General features: G+C 41.6%; 1 protein-coding gene across 1 annotated transcript in view; it reads left to right on the top strand.

Moving 5' to 3' along the window:
* pdlim4 (PDZ and LIM domain 4) overlaps positions 1–17,224 on the top strand; it is a 45,084-nt gene extending 27,860 nt beyond the window's left edge. Inside the window, exons 4-7 of the mRNA XM_018692129.2 lie at positions 3,171–3,439; positions 5,028–5,185; positions 12,457–12,595; positions 14,649–17,224. Coding sequence (XP_018547645.1) covers positions 3,171–3,439; positions 5,028–5,185; positions 12,457–12,595; positions 14,649–14,853 — 771 coding nt within the window. The 3' untranslated portion in view covers positions 14,854–17,224. The remainder of the gene's footprint in view (positions 1–3,170; positions 3,440–5,027; positions 5,186–12,456; positions 12,596–14,648) is intronic.
* Positions 17,225–18,045: the final 821 nt, after the last annotated feature.

The following is an 18,045-nucleotide window of genomic DNA, read 5'->3' as shown; positions in this document are numbered from 1 at the left end:
TTTTTAACGAGATGGTTACTCACAGCTGATTTTTGTAATAAAAAGAAACCGAGCCACCATTACCTTTAGTGCAACTTGAAAGCACTTACAGGTCCTGAATGTTACCAAACTGGCATTTTTATAAGGCGAGCACCAGATGTGCTGCCTTATAAATCTGCCATCCACCCGAAAGCAAATATCTGGGCAACAGACATGCAAGGCCAGAGAGGACAGAGTGCTATGAGAAAGAAAGACAAAATGAATGGTTGGGGGGGGTGTCACACTATCTCAGGCAGGAGTGTGAGTTTGGTCAGAGATTCGGGAGTGTCAGTGCCAGTAGCTGCTAATGTAGCTTTGAGCCTCTACCCTCAAGCAGAGCTCACTTCTAACTCCGTGCTTTCATATTGTTATTTTTTATTTACAAATCTGTAGTGTTCACCTCCAATTCTACCAATTTGTCAAAAGAATACAGATCTTTTTGCGCTTTAAAAGAGAGTGTTCTGTGTTGCTCAGATTGTTCGACCATGTGTAACAAACTTGTGATCTTGGGCTATGCAGATAAAACTAACTTGATTTCTTCACCAGGGTCATTTCCTCTCCAGTCACTAAAACAAGATCAGAATGTGTTTTTTTTTTCCTTGTCCTTTATTTCTCTGTTAAATATATCACCACATATGTTAGCGTGTGATCACTTGTCCTCCTTCTTATGTCATGTTTGTACAGATTAGGAGTCATAAATGTAATGTCTTTACCGTCAAGCCACTACAGGAGCATGTAACATAATACACTCTCAGGGATTTTCCTCCACTCACCTCCTTTATTCTCTGAAAACAGGCATGAATACGCTTGTCTGACGGCGATACAGTCATTGTACTGATTGTTATCTGCCGATTTAGCCCTTGTCTAAAAATGAGAAATGAATTATGGATTTTCATTAAGACTTAAAAAGGCGTGTAGGAACAGTGATTTGTTCTGAGGAAGCTCACCTTTCCAGTTCTGGGTGCAATCTCAGGAAATTGAAAGAGGGAAGATGAATTGAAGGTGAAATAAAAGATGGATAGGTTCAAAAGGGCACTAAAGAAAGCAGGCAGCCAGTCATTTCATCAGAGATTAAAATGGATTCTTATGTTTTTTATGGAGGTAGGAGGGAAGTGTTTTGAACGGTGAGTTGGGAAAGCAAGTAGTGAGATAATCATTCAAGTGGGTATCCAGAGGTCCAGAGACACGGGATGTACAAGTCAGCACAGGGCCTTTGCATAGTCAGTATTATTAATCAGATGTCAAATGTTGTTCCATGCAAACTCAGTTTGTTTCACAAAATGTGATAGTTGAGGGAATTTTTAATCAAAATCACATGAGGTCCACCATCTGTGCAAATAGGGCTAAAGATAACAAGTAGGATCTGGTTTGGCCTGTTTGGTCCTGTGGTGAGGACCAGGCTTCAGAGTGTCTGGTTTACTTGGAGAGGAAGCCGCAGAGAGCTGGGTGTTTTCTGACATCCTGCCCAAACGGGGTTTGGCTCTCTGCGAGTTAAGCTGCACTGAGCGCCGACTCCCCCGGCCTGCTTCTCCGAACTTTAACCATCAGTGGCTATCTGCTGGCTTTTCCTTCCAAGGCTTTCTGGATTCATCCATCTTCGCCGCCCAAGGTTTTTTTTTTAAGGGGGGGGTAGAGTAGGAAGAGGTGGTTTTAAATTTCTTGAAAGTCATCCGTCTTAACTGCAGGAGGCAGGGCAATGACAGGGCACTTTTCAAATGTTCAAGATGTGGGCTCGTTGGTGGAGATGAAGAGGAGGTCTCCACTCTCCAGCATGCTTGAAAAGTTCTGATTATAGAAAGCTTGTGTGTGTGTGTGTGTCCGGGTACGTGTGTGTGTGAGTGTGTGTGTGTGTGTGGTCTAGGCGAGGGCTGAGGACAGGACGACATCCAGCAGACCCATCTGTTGAAATGACGGGGGTCCTGTCTGGAGAGGCTGTGAACCTCCATCCCCCCTGTGGTTAAGGCACTTTAAACTAGCCCAAAACACACAGGCACCCACCCCCTCCACACACATACATACACTCACACACACACATGCATGCACACACACTCATTCCAGTGGCTCCTAGTTACAACAGTCTGACCGAGAATGACTCCATTCTCATCCTGCTGCGCTGCCTCACTTGTAAACAAGTCACTTCGTTTCAGCTGAAATGTTTATAGTCTAAACTATGATCGTGAGCAGCCCTGTTTCATCATCCAAAACCACCGGCTATCTCTAAAAATTCAAAGTGCAAAAACACTATCAGTGGTGGTGACATCATTGCAAGCCGTGCAATAAAACTTTATCTGTAAAGTTTGGTCTCGGAGACAAGACGAGCTGCGCTGGCACTTAGTGTTATCGCTGGAGTTTGCTGATAGCCGTGGCAAACACTGAGCTGCTCGATGATGTCACCCCTGAGTTTTTGCAAATGCACGACTAGGGCGTCGACCTCAGAATAAACACTGAGTATACAGTGGTGCACTGTAAGTGTAGGTGTCTGTGCATCTGTCCTGCATTAGTCCAGCAGATTCTTCTAAACACTTCCAGCAGAGCAGCTATGTGGCAAGAATCTAGAGAGGGTCCGCTACGGCACGTCAGAAAGATAATAATTTAATCTTGTTCGGTGTATCAGCTCTGTCAGCTTCTATAAACTATTCAATTCATAGAAGAGGCAGCCAGGAGGGGAAAAAAACAAAACATTTTTTCAGTATTTACACCGCACAAGTTAATTTGTTTTGACAGAAACATCTGCAGGAAATCTAATGCAAGCTCCTTCTTAATAAGCCTTACTATTAAAGAGGGAAAAGTAGAAATGAAGTGGAAAAGAGCTTTTTCTTGCAAACTTCACTGCTGCAAAGCCTCATTTGGGAACAACCACTCTTTCTGCCTCTGAAGAATTGTGGTTTTCTGGTCAGAGTCACCACTGGGCTTGTTTTCCTGAACCAAAACGTAATGGCGTATTCTGTTATAAATCTGTTGCCCTTTTATTATTTCTCCTAACATTAGTAAGTCTTCCTCCAATGTGACAGGCTTCATCTGTTTCACCTTCGCATCTCTGTTTCTCTAATATTAAGCCATAAAATCTGGGATTTTCCTGTCCTGTTATGCTGTCTTTTATTTCTTCCTGTTTTTTTAATGCATCCTTTTTTTGCCCCCTTCTTTCTTTTCAGAATTTCCGTCCCATCACCAGCGGATATGGCGGTTACAGCCGTAAACCTTCCTACACCCCCGAGCCCCAGTCTCCACAGCCCGCCCAGCCTGCCCAGCCCGCTCACCTGAATAACGGACACTCCAGACCCAACAACGGTCATAGCTACGGATACGGAAACGGAACCGGGCACGCTCAGTACAACAATCCGGCGGGACTTTACGGCGGCAGCAACGGAGACAGGTCTCTGCCGAGCAAGATGGGGGGCCTCAGCATCAGTGCCACACACAGGTGAGACAGTGAAACTGCGTGTCATATAGGTGTGAACATTGAGTATGACGTAAACAAATGGTTTTGACAGGATAAGTGGATGAGTTGTCATTTTGTAGGAAAATCAGGAAATGTATTGGTGTTTCTACTGATCAACTTCAAAAAACCAATACAAATTGGATTGGATAAAAAGAAACAGTAGCAACACAATGCTGGTAAAAATATAGTTTGCTGCTCTTACATCCTGCAGTTAAAAATCTGTAAATACAGAAAACAGTGAACCTTATCTTTGCAGTGGTCGTTAAAAGCAGGAACTGTTGAAGTGTATCGACTTTCAAAATATCCCTCTGTGAGTTTTCCCAGACCAGCACCATTACTGTTAGAAAACCACACAAGGAAATAGTAGTTAATCTCAGCTGACTGCCTCTAACATCAGCTGTCCTTTTGTTAAAGCTTCACCAGGTATATTTTCATGTAAGAAATACACCTACAGTAAATTTTAATATTCCACTGATGCTTGTGTATACGTGCTGGCTCCTGTGAAGACACTCGATGACAGATGCGCACACACAGGAATGGACGCATACGTACTTGGGATGTCCCTTGACACACCTGCGCAGAGCAGCCATGTCAGCTGGAAAAGCCATTTGTTGTTGTGCATCCCCTCAAGTGTGCAATAAAGTTGTGTGTTTAGTCTCCCAGTGAACATCCTCTCCAGCAGTTCCTCTGGACTGGACTGTTAATCCTGACCAGGCCCACACACACACACACACACACACAGACAAGGACACATTTAAACACCATCTTAACACCACTCATCTCCTGTCTTTCTTCCCCTCTGTCTCTCACTCAGTCTCGCTTTCACTAACTCTGCCTTTCTCTCTCCAGGACACTCATTCATACACAAAATACACACACACACACACACATACACACTCAGGCTACAAGTGAAGCGCTTCCTTCGTACTCCTGGCAGGGAGTCTGGAGACAAACACGCAGTTAAGTGTGTCAGGATTTGAGCACATCTGTCAGCAGCCCTGCTCATCTCCCACAGGTTTGAATGTATCGAATGAGCGTGATCCATCCTGTGAGGCTTGGGAGTAACTTGATGGATGGGTGAACATGCAGAACCGTGGCGCAGAGCTGTTGTGATTAAGACTTCATGCTTGTGGAATCACATGTAGAGTGTAAAGTACACACCTCTGTTTTCCCCTCTGCACATCCATCTTTGTGCTGTCTCGGGTAATGGACAACTCTATAGGATGCGCTCCACACAGTCTGTTTAGAGAAAGGAAAATGTTCTTTTTCTTCCATAGCTTTTTCAGCTGCCTTTCTGGCAAGTTTTCCTTTCTTTCTTTGGTGGTCTGGCAACTGTCATCTGTTCTTTTATCTTTTTGTTTAGGCTATTTCAGATCCTTCCATTCCTTCCTTCACATCATGACACCACCTGGTAAAAATATGTACTGGCCAACTTGAGACAAAATCACATCACCCCAATGTTGTCTTGACCGATAACTAAGGGATTACTAAAGGATTCTCATTGCCAGTCATCTAGTCATCGTTAATCAGATTGCATTGCAAAAAATCTTGCCTCTCTTGTCTCCCTCAGCCCAGAGCCTCCCATACACTCCCCTGTGGGTCGTAATGGTTTCGACACGCAGTCAGACGTCTATAAGATGCTGCAGGACTACGAGGAGCCTGTCTCTGAACCCAAGCAGTCTGGCTCCTTCAAATATCTCCAGGGAATCCTGGAGGCTGAGGATGGAGGTAGGGATCTCTGTGGTTTGGGTGCTTACATTAAGACTGGAGTGGGAAAAAAAAACAAAAAAAAAAACATGTGGTTCCACTGCAACCTACACATGCACATCATGCTACTTTTCTCATGAACAGGGTAGCTGCCACAGCTGATGGGTATATAGAGGCAAAAGCTAGAATTTAAATAAAAATCAGTCAAATCACTTTGACTGATCTCATTTCAATATTTGTAATATTACTAGCAGTACTTGTCATGTAATTGTATACAGAGCATGAGTTTGAGGCTTTTTTAATCTGCCATGTACAAAAACATATTTTATATCTCAGACTATACTGGTTTGGTCATGACAATATTTTGAGGTGATCTGTTGTCACACTAATAAGTGATTAAATGAGTGTGCATGTCAAGTTGACATAATTACACTAGCTGGCCAAAAGTAGATGATTGTAAGGCTGTAAATTGAATACCACCATGTTCTGTTGACTGAGAGCTGTGCAAGGCTGCTCTTGTCACTGACTGGCCTGAGTGGTGCCTGCATAAACTAAGCAAGAGAAACTGATCACATCAGCAACAAAATCATGTCCTCAAAGATTATATCTTTTTTATTCTGCAATAATATAATGTCAGCTGGTGACACACAGATACACTTGACTACACCACTGAATATTAGATGACAAACACTGCTAAGAAGGCATGAGATAGTTACAATGTGGTAAGTGTTTTGTAAAGTCATACTGTTTATATTTGTATATGGTGGAAATTTCTGAGTAAATATTTCCTCCTATGCTGATGAGGCCAACTCCAGCCAAAGGAACATCTTGCTCTCTGACTCTCTGACTGTTTTCAACTCCTCTGTCTAACTGGCATAGTTTTCCTTTTATAGAAAGACACAGACAGGGAGGATAGGGGATAAGAGAGGAAGAGTGAGAGCAGGAGAGAGAGAGAGAGAGAGTCAGAATGAGAGAAAACAAGAGACAGAAGGAGCAGAAGAAAGATGAAGTGCTTTAAATAGCTCACGCACGGATGAAGAACAGGGGAGGGAAGTTTTGCTAAGGCAATTTACTGCAAAAACAACTTCACAAAGGACAATAAAGTGAGAAATATGGTTTTCCCGTCTGCCTTCTGACCGCTTAGCATTCCAGCTTTTGAGGAGGAGTCATGTGATGCTGACAGCAGCAGAGGAGGGATAATCCCCGGAACTAAAACCTTCTCTTCAGGTTCCTTGTTTATCTCCAAAGCAGGGCAAAAGTTGTGAAAGTATTAATTATAAGCCAAGTGTTGGTATGTTAAAGTGGAAATAGCACGGACCTCAGAGAAGTGGGCTTATGACCTGTTAGCATGGGTAGTCAATGATTGATGTGTTTTTTTCTCAAATTCAGCAACCAGGGCGTCCTTGAGAAAAGTCCTTTAACTCTTGTTACTATTACTGGAGTGTTACCAGCTGTGAATGTATGAATCTGCAGTGTCACGGTCAGTATGTATGCTCAGTAACAATTTCCATAGGTAAATAATTGTCTTAATGTCTAGTGATCTATGTATTCTGTCATATTATCATTATCTATGTGAACTCTAAATTCACCCCTGTCCAAAGATTTAGCAATGGCTTTTATAGGCTCTGAGAGAGTTTACATACTCTGGTTTGACTGATGTGGGTTTTGGATGCCGGTGCTGGTACAGATGTTTTTGTTAGAGAACCTAATGATGGCTAATACTTGGTAGTAACTTGGATATTTTCAAGCAACAAAACAACAAAAGCTCGTAGTTAATGTGTCCTCCTGGGGCCCATTTCACAAAATTTGCAGCATGCGAGCAGCAGCTTTCACCTTGAGATCATTTTCTCTCACTTTAATTTTTACACCAAACTTGCAACCCGTGCATGAACATGGGAGAGGACTGTAGGACTGTAGAATTTGATGGAAGAGAATGCTGGCACCATTTCGATGTGAACAGAGCTCACAAATCACTTTTGTGAATCAGGCACCTGATATTTTGAGAAAATAAACCTATGCCTCTTCTCTAAAACCCAGTATAATAGCACAAGAATACTGTATATGTATGTATCACATCCTTGGCATCTGTGATGTAACCCTGACATATTTAATAGTTAGTATAATTTTCCTATCAAACATCAACAGACAGTTTATATTGGGAATGATATATTTCTCTATTAAAGAAACAGATAAAAATGTTGATTCTCGAAATTCTGACCTTTGACCAATACATATGATAATGCCATTCATATGGAAAAGCCTCAGTTTCTCACGTTTTAGTAAGAAGCAGTGACTGTAGAATATAACTACCCCCAGGCAAGAGTGAAAACTTCCCTCTCGGTTATCACACCTCTGGGTCGGCCTTTGATGTGAGAACCGACAGGATAATCCACAGCACAAGGAACAGCGCTGACTGCTCCTGCAGCGAGGCCTGGAGCGCCGCCAGACTGTTTCAAACTTAATTCAGCACTTCGTATTACACTGAAAGTGAAGCGAGAGGGGGAGAGTTGAAGAAAAAGACAGATGCTAACGACAGACAAAGGGGGTTGGAGGCAGAGAGAGTAAGTGGCACTGCTGATGGAGTAAAGAGATTAAAAGGAGACTGTGTTTGTCTGCTGTCAGTGCTCTTTCAGCTGTGGATACTGGCAGGCTGATTGACAGGCTAAGTCAGTGATGAAACGAACTTGACGTAACTTGGGTTTACATAGGGATTATTTAAAAAGCTACCTATCTCTGTGTTTACGTTTGCCCCTGTCGCTTAATCTGTGAAACCCTGCCACAGATTTTGCCGCAGTCCGTCACCCGGTCATTGCTTTTTAACTGCACAAAAAAGAAGAAACAAGTCAAATTAATAGCTGAACAAATTTGACACTCAGGTTAAAAATAAAAATCATTCTGTTTTTAAATGCATACCTTGCTGTCAGGCTTTTAAATCACCGTAGTTGGTCCCCTTTTGAAGGAGTCCCCTGTAGGGGCCATGTTGACTTTCAGGGGCTTTTAAAGTTAAAGCAAACAACAGTGTCAGTTTACCCAGAATTCCACAGACTACACCAGGATTGGATAGGCATGTGGATAGAAGAGGGGTGGAGTGACTGTTGAATACTGGTGTTAAGTTGGGGGTGTGTAAAACAATATCACCCAAGGTGGATAGATTATAGAAGGTTGTATGTAAAAATAGTTTCATTTTGAATGTGAAGGCTTGAGATTGCTCCATTGCAGGTGATACTTCATATTTTCCACCTTCATTAATGAAAATTTAAGATGAATCTGAGGGGAATACAGACTTGAGACAACATGATGAGGGAGTATGTGTTTCTTTAATAGTTGGAAAAAGAAATAAACACAGTGCCAGTAACCTATCTGAAACCTCATACCTTCCCAAACTCCACGGTTATTTGTCTAAGGAAAGTTCTGAAAATTATCGTATTTTCTGCCTTTCGTTGTTTATTTCCAGATAAATTACTTCCCATCAGCTGCTGGGGGGTATTTTTTCAGGAGGGAAGCAGGCTGTGTCCTTTCACAGAACAAGACCTCTGTGAATTAAGACATCCATCAGCACCTCTGCTGTGCAGAGGAGGAAATGTTACACTTTCAAAGTATAACACTTGTCTGATTATTGATTGCTTCCTGGATTATGAAATGTAAACTTGAAATTCTCACATATTAGGTCAGTCTGTCACGAGAACCATATGGGAAGTTAAGTGGATTTATTCCAATGGACCCGCTTAAATTTGTCTATAGTCTAGATAGTATAGATAGGTAAAGTGACGGAGACAAACGTCACACTACGTTCTCCTTTAAAGCCACCACAGTGAAATTTGATTCTGGATGTGAAGTTTTAAGGAAAGGTTTCTAGGAAAAGGAGAGGGAACATTCCATTCTGATAGTTATTCCAGGGGGATCGAGACAGACCTAAAAAGATACAAGATTTAAAGCCCTGGTAGGATTTCTGGTCCAGTGGGAGTAAACATGCGACTCCAGTGGTGAGGAGCTTAACCCTTCATCTGTCTGATGGCACAGGGGACCTGTCCTTTGGAAACCACTTTAGGCCTGCAGCAAGACATTATTTCAATTCTTTATTCAATATTCTTTCATATTCTTTAATATTTGCTCTCTCTATGCAGTACTAAAAAGTTAGCGCCTAATCCCTAAGGTTGTGTCTTTGCTGTATTTGTCTAGATCCTTGCCTAGTTTAAAGTTTAAAGTAGTTTTAACTGCAACAAAGAAACATTTGGTTTTACTTCATGATAATTTATTGGCAGTGATTTAAACAACTATCATGTCAGCACTTTCGATCATACTGTATTTCCCAATATTTTTCTTTGTTTCATGATAATGTTTTTTCTGGATGCACATGTAGCCCCAGATATTATAAGTGTATCTTTCCAACACATTTCAACTGATCATTGTGCCCATTTTCCAATTGTATTTCTTGTCATATTATCTTAATAAAATACTTATAAAACTCTTGCATGAACTGAAACCTGCAGTACACATGGCCAGGAACAAATCAAGGGTTTTTTTCCTGACTTCCTTGAAAAGTTGTAGATAAAAACAATATCCCACAACAGCTGTATAAACTTATATTATTGCAGCTGTTTATTTATCTTGTATTGTGATTCGCTTTGCCTTAAACTCCCTCGGGCTTCACACTCTTGCACTTGACAGGCTTGAGTCAGATGGGGGCTAACATGAGTCTGTGACCGTTTTACAATATGTCTGGTTGATATTAGTCACAGTACAGGCCACACTTTGCGCCGTGAATGTTGCAAACTGCCAACTTGTCCCTGTCTGTCAAATAAAATATGGTGTCTGTCTACATTTGGCAACAAAATATACAGGTCCTGAGTTAGCCTGGCTATTTAAAAATGTAGAACAAGACTTAACAAGTGCTCATTCACCCCGCTTTTTTCTTTTTTCTCATTCCTGACTGTGGTCTGAAGACTTTTATTAGTCAACGTTCCCCTCTGTGAAAAAGTCACAAGAGCGCTGCACAGAAAAGATTTTCCATTAGAGTGCATCATTCTGTAATAGAGAGACATTAATCCCAGGAATAACATACCCGGCTAATGTCAGCTCTTAAACACACCATGGAGCAGTCAGGGGCCAACTGTTACTGAGACTCGAAAGTCCTTTGAGTCGGGTGCCAGATGCAAGGTAATTAGACTGTGGTTAGTGGCAGTGATAGGTGGCCTGTTGGCCTGAATAGCCTCTCCTGGCACGTCATCAGTGAAGGGGAAGTCGTATACTGTAGTTCACAGCCGTGTCCCGCTGATCCACCCTGGTACACTTGGAGCCACTGGAGTAGCTCCAGATATCAAGTATTGAGCATGGTCCTTTCATGCATTCCAGTCAGGCGTGACTAAATACTTGATGGCTGGAGACGATTACTCTTAATAAAAAATGCTATGCATGGGAAGGCAGCGACCATCATTACCAGCCTCAGTCAGATGTGTGATGCTGTGCAACATAATTTATTTCTTGTAAATGTTTTTTTTTCTCATGTAGTTACAAAAAGTTTTGTTCTCAACAGTTTCTTTTGGCAAAAAACTGAAATATCTGTCTTAAATTTGAAAGAAAATCTCTTAGAGGTGTTGTCAGTTTTTCCAGTAAGATGTATATCAGGCAACCCCATGTCGTTCACAGGTATCGTGTGATTGTAGCATATTGGTGTGATGTTTAAAGCTGGACTCTGTAACATGCCAGGTTTTTAGCCTGTTTGGGAAGGCTAAGGAAATGCCACTACAGACTCTGACACTTGAACAAAGTGTACATGGAGGAGTGAGAAACACAGGGAGGTCAAAGAGAGGAGAGAGCAAGACAAAGAAAAAGAAAAATATTCCATTCCCATGATTTAACACTGAAAGCTAATTCTGTTGCCAAAACAACACTTAAAGATGCCCTGTTGAACACGTTCAGTCAATGAGCCATTACTACATGTTGCAACTGGGTTGTATTTCATGGAATATGAAAATGATCACATGGAGAAAAATGCAATGGAGAGGCTGAGGAAGTGGACAAGCGCCAACTTCCTGTTTGTGATAACAGGAGAAATAGGTTACACTAACATAATCAGTGGCAGAAGATAGAGGCCAGTTTTCTTGAGCATGACGAGCAATTTTTGGTAGATGGTGACATTGAGGATCCCAGTGTTTGTCATCATATTGATAGGTTTTTGTTTGCTTGATATGGTTGTGAGAGTATTTCCAGGTGGTTTCCATTATGTTCTGTGTGGTTGCCAGGTTGCTTGCTAAGCAGTTACACTACAAAATACTGTAGTCCAAGTCTCACAAAGACGTGCAAATATGATGAAGTTATAGTGCTTCAAAGAGAAGTAGGTCTGAGCACTCCTCCAAACTCAACTCTGCACTCAGTCACCAGTTTATGGGTACATCTAGTTACAACACCCCTGCAAAATATCAGACTGGTAGCCAGAGCTTCTATTAAAAAATGCCACTCCATTTACACCCTCACACATTTACACACCTCTCTGTATATTGCAATACAGTTCAACAGCAGCTCAAACTACATTCCACAAAATGATCATGAAGTTACATTAACACCTCTCTAAAACAATTTCAATACAAACTGAACATTATAACCATCGTGAAGGTTGCAGTTATTACAGGACTGTTAATAATAATAAATCACGCTTTATCATAAATCATGTGAAGACTGTGTGATTGACGGCCACCAAAAGTAGAAACACAGATGTCCTCAAGGAGCTGCATGCTTTGATTTGCTGTAATGTTTATGTTGTGCCAAAACTGTTTGAAAAATAGAATAATGAAAAACAGTGACAGATAATATGCATAATAAAAGTAGTGTGTGTTGTCCAGTGAGCACACTAGACTGTAGCAATACCCCATATGGATACCTGCACCGTGCCTTTACACCAGCAGGTTAACACACATCTGTAAGGAGGATCAGAGATAGTGAGAAATAGCTCAGTGGGGAACAGACATTGACCAATGATGCCGCCTTTGAAGGTGCTATGAGAAATATTTATCCAACTTTGTATCACTTACCAGCATGCTACATACCTGAGACTCTCTGTGCTCTATTCTCTATTCTACCTGGAACTCAAACGGGGATTTCCGACTGGCTTTTTCCCCTGAAATACCAGATAGGTAGTACCTAGAACTGCATGGCAATGAAAACATACACACACACACATGCACACACGTGTCCAAACAAGCTTGTTTGTATTTATAGTATGCATGCTAATTTTTAAGATCTGGCCAGTGTCCAAAGTTCCCATATTTACTCTCTGGTTATTTTGTCATTTCCAGGTGTGTCACCAACAGAGAGGATGAGAAACTTAAAGTCTCCAGTCAGATCTCCAATCCCCAAACTGGGAAGCCCCATCCCCAGCCCCATGTCTGGTCTTCAGAAGCTACCCCAGTGCACACGCTGCTGTAATGGCATTGTGTAAGTATTGTGCAGATCCTAGTTTCATGTTTTTAATATTAAGACGTGGACTGCCATCATAAGATTTGTGTGACGAGCGCTCAGTATGTAAAATATTTTGAAGTCTCCATTTATTTTTCATTTCAAAACTAAGTTTGAATGCCATTTTTTCATTTTTTCAATCTTAATTTCCCTGAGGGAGTCATCCCAAGGGATCAATAAAGTCTGTCTAAGTCTGTCTAAGTCTAATCTGTGTGAAACTGAATGGTATAAAAATTATGGTCGCTGTGGTCTACAATTACAGACTACTGAAGATACAGTGAATATGATCGTGAAAATATGAATGACTTATCCTCAGAGATGCTGTTAAAGCTATTTTAATCGCCATCTGGTGAGGATATTCCTCGTGTTTGTTTAAACATGCCGTTGTGGTCATTAAGTTAAACCATTTGAACAACATGAGGTGACTCAAGGTTCTTCCCCTGACTCAGAAACAAAGAGGTTAACTCGCGCAGGTCGACCTGCACCAACAGGCCCTTCGCTTACACTCAGAAATATCTATTCCCATTTATCATTTTAATGATTAAACCAAGCCGTCCTCCACACCCTTTCCCACGCACCCACACTGTATACACATATTACAACCTGCACATAGGCACATACACAGACACTTGCGCTAAGCGTTTCTGCACATGCACACACCTTTGTGCCAAAGTAACCACATGCACCGGTAATCCCCCCACCTCACCCCCCAACCCCCCCTCCATAAAAGCAGCTGCAGGTAAGCAGTGATGTCATCGGCTTACTTTACTCACGAACAAGAGCGCATTGTAGGAGCTTGCATGTCATTATAAGGCTGTTAGGGACCAGGGAGCATTTTACAGCTTTTTAAACAAGTATAGAGCACTGTGTCAAAAGTTTATTCTGCAAGTGGTGTGGTTAGATGGGGAAAGCGGTTAAAAAAAGAAGCGGGCTTATGACTGAACGGTCGCTGGCCCGAGTCCCCAGTCCAGAAAGGAAAATCTTACAGAGGAGCGGTGAATGAACAACGCCCTTAACAACCGTGTGACTGAGTAAAGCAGTGAACTTTCTAAATGAACTAGTGTTGATCAGTGGCCAGCCAGCAGAGTAGACATGTACTATTCAGCTCCCACGTGTGACAGTATGGACCTTTTCTGAAAACTTTCCCGAAATACAACACATGACGAAATACATTCAGATGCTTGCTTGGTTGCAGTTGCTACAAAGTCTGGTAATTGTTGATTTGCATAGATAACAGGGAGTTCAATAAACAAATGTGAGTCAGCCATAAGCAATTCATCTTAACTTATTTCCTTTTAAAGTGCTCTGTCCTCTGCAGTGATGCAGACGCATGCACTCGACCTTTTAAGGCACTCAGCATTTCGCTGTTTGCTCGTCAGTGCATCCATTTTCATCTGTCTCTGCAGTGCAACCCTATGATGTTGCACTATTTTTGCATTGCTTTTCCCATACACTACATATAAGGCTGTGTCCTTCCAGTACACACAAAAATACAAGATTCAGATTCAGTCCAGCAGAACACGTACAAAAAAGGGACAGGGAACTAGTTATAAGATAAGTCTTAGGAGAGTGGCTCTTATGGATGAACAAGAAACATAAACACACACACTGTTCAAGAGGATCATGCTGTCAAAAGATACAGCATGGGAAGTAAAGATAATGTCTCATTCAGTGCGTGGAATATTTTAATTTTTCAGTTGTTGTCACCAGGGAGAGTTGTTGCTCATTAGCTTTACTGTATATCAAGATGGTGGACCAGATGTAACTGAGTTAGTTAAATATTGGTCTCTAGCTTATGAATAAGCTAATCCAGGCAGTGTCTAGGATCCTAGAGTAAAAGCTAAAAACATACTGTATACATCATTACTTTACTGATTTCCCTCATATCGTATCACTTGTATTTCATTGTGCAATCATCTGCACCTGTGCTGCATCTCCATGTTTTCTAAATTACCTAGCCTACATATAGTACATGTACCATGACTTTAAAGTCTCTTGTAACACTCTCGTCTCCCTTCATGTCTTCATCCAGTGGCACCATCGTGAAGGCCAGGGACAAGCTCTACCACCCCGAGTGCTTCATGTGCGACGACTGCGGCGTCAACCTCAAGCAGAGAGGCTACTTTTTCATCGAGGACAATCTGTACTGTGAGACCCACGCCAAGGCACGCGTCCAGCCCCCGGAGGGCTACGACGTCGTCGCGGTGTACCCCAACTCCAAGGTGGAGCTGGTCTGAGACGGAGATGGAGCTGGTCATACTGTAATATTACTGGGAAACCAAAATATGGGAGAACGGGGCTACTGAGTATCCTAGCATAGATTTATCAGGCTCTGTCAAGCAGGAATGTCGATCTTGGATCAGCTTTTGTCTTTGGGAGAGTCCTGTGAAATTTGTGTTTCAGTGATCCGATATCAGCCTTTCTACACAGACAGACCTGATAAATGCCATGTATATTGAGCATATTGAGAATAAGGCAGGGGTCTGAGGAGTATCCCAAAACTCCAATCCATTAAAAAGCCGACATTGTATGCTATGTCCCAATCTGACAGCCTTCATCTCACAATCAGCGCATTTACATTGAATCTCAGATACAAAACAACCAGTCATACTGTCCACATCACAAGCACAGCATATTACCAGAGCAATAAACAAGACAAATGCAGAAATGTTAAAAAAAAAAAAAAAAAAAAAAGTCAGAGGAAAATGGAATGAGATGCTCAGGCAGTTTGAGATGACTACACCAGCAGCCAGTTATTTGTTTTTATAACAATCCTCACATCAGTTTATCACCAGCATCATATCCAGTGTACCATGACAACCCTCACTTAAGCCTTAACTGTAGAATGCTAATGTGTGTGTGATATGTGTTACCATAAGAGATGTTTGAGCTGATTGGTTTGTTTGCTGTGATGAAGCGTGCAGAGGAGTTGGGAGGGGGGGGGGTTCTGCCTTCGGACTAATTTTGCATTTAGCCATTATAACGCCTGTTTCCCCAGCAGCACACTCCACTAGAAAAATGTCTGTGTTTTGCAAAGTCATCTAAGGTGTAGTGATATATTGTTGTGAGTTTTGGTTTTTGGGTTTAAAGGTTTCTGTGTCTTTTTAACTATGTTACAGTTACACATTATACTCCTGTTGCGGATAGACTTTTGCATTTGTAATTTACACGTTAAGCAGTTTACTTCTATGTTGCAAAAGTGGGGAACATCTCTCTTTGATTGCCACTTTTTATGCTCACTTTTCAGTTATAAGAAACAATAAACAGTAAGTCATTATTAGCGCATCGGGTACAGGTGTAATTGTGAGTGTCTGGAATGTGCGTCCGTATGCTTTGGGGTGTGGGTTTACTGAACTATAACCTATAGTGGAAGCCTCCATATGTGGCTATGCAAGCACCACCTTCTGATATGTAAACAAAACCCTGCAGGAGACGCCCTCAAAGCTCTGTGAGAAACTCTAGAACTTCAGTCTCAAGAATTTCTCCCAGATCTGATCACAACAACCTCAATTTATATTCTGTAAAATGATGCTTTAACAGTGAAGTAACTTAGTCCAGTGCAGAGAATGAATGCAGTGATGATATTTTGAGCAAAGTAGATAAAAGCGCTTCTGGCTCATGCACCTGACTGAGAGAGGAATTCAAGTTCACGCGGACGAGTTCACTGGGTGTGTTTATTAAAAACACTGCAGGTTAACACCGGTGCACTCTCTGGCCCTCGTGTTAACCTTTAAAAAATGCTCATGTGCATTCGAGACAAGAGATATGACCGTAGAAAACTGTTAGAAACTCATAAACTGGGACTCCACAGCCTAAAACATGTGGGAGTAATATTCACTTTGTTTTGATTTTTGGACCCGCTACATAGATTCATTACAGTTCCTCTTTGGAAGACGGAAAAAGACAGAAGTTGGAAGTATGCATAGTTTCCTTCCCTTCCTACTATGAATTCAGATTCCTGGTCACAGCCAAGTACATGAAACAAATGAAATATATTTCCACATTTCCTCTGAGAGAGTTGGAGGGGGGGTTGCTGAGGAAGAGAAATGAGGGGACGGCATGTGTTTTCTTCTCTTGACAGTCTTCCTGCGAGGAGAAAGAAACGTGCCATTATGACTGCAATATGTGGCCATCTTTCTTGGCTTATTGTGAATAGTGAAGTAAACTGGGTGGAGAGGAGTGATTTTATTCTTAATTTTAAAAAATGTCTCTAACAAAACTACTTCTGTCATTTGAAATGAGAATGAGAAAATTAATTTTGCCGTGCTGATATCCATCTTTTTTTTTTTTTCTTCTAAGTTTCAACAATGTTGCGTAGCCACTGGTATGCCATCTATACTAGTTATCTTGTAAATTATGTGAAAGTTATATTGCTACCACATTGTCTCTTTGGTATTGTACATATTTGTTTTATCGTGATTGCTTAAACATATATATAACATGTCACTCACATGCCTTTGCATAGCCTGTGTCTTTAAATGATTTCTTTGACACAAATCCTCTTCTTGTTTTTAACTTATTGTTCTACCAGCACATGTTTTTGTTCTGGATATTTGCTTTTTTTTTCTAGGATCTAAATAAAATGAGAAGTGCATTACCATGACTTGATCTCGATGTTCACTGGTCTTGACTGCTGGATATCCCTGCAAAAAAAATGTTCAAGAGCTGCACTGTGAAAAACACAAGGGGGTTTCTTCTGAACAGATATTGTAAGACCACCAAGCTGCAGTGTGTGTCTCACAACCTAAATCCTTAGACATCCCCTTCAGAGAGGCCTTAAATCTGAGCATAAAATTGTCAGGACACAGAACTTGGTCTGATGGTTTCATAGTTCTGTGTCTCATACAACTTTTATAGCCCACCAGAGGAAGTGTTTTTTTTTTGTTCAGGGTGTGAGGTAATACACACAAAGTCTGACTCTGTTCATAATGGGAGCCTGTTTCTAGGTAAATTCTGTGTAAATGAAACCAGGAGTGGGTCTTAATTAAGAACAGTTAATCTTTGTTTTAAAAGTGTCACTGCTCATTCAGATTCATTTGGTTATTCATTCATTCTCTGCCTAACTTTTCCAAGGTCACTTGTCATTTCAGACCTAGCCACACCCACCTAACCCCAGCCCCTCCCACCTTCCAGTGACCTGATTCCCCCACGCCCACCTGCTCACCTGATCCCCATTCTCTCATTAGCTCTCTATATACTTCCACATGAATGCTGCCAGATTGTCTTATTTGTCGTCTTTTGTGCTCACCTGCCAGGTCTAGATCCTCTGCATGTTACTGGTCTTTGCTTTTTGCTTGCTCGTTTTTGGCTTTTCACCCCCTGTCAAGCCACTACCTGCCCTTGCCTGCATTAGCTTTTAATAGGGTTGAATTGAGTCAACACCGCTTTCTGACACATCTTACATTATTTTAGTAGTAAATTCTTGACTG

The sequence above is a fragment of the Lates calcarifer genome, linkage group LG20, assembly GCF_001640805.2.
Source record: "Lates calcarifer isolate ASB-BC8 linkage group LG20, TLL_Latcal_v3, whole genome shotgun sequence".
Classification (NCBI taxonomy): Eukaryota; Metazoa; Chordata; class Actinopteri; family Centropomidae; genus Lates; species Lates calcarifer.
This window is presented reverse-complemented; position numbering and strand designations above follow the sequence as displayed.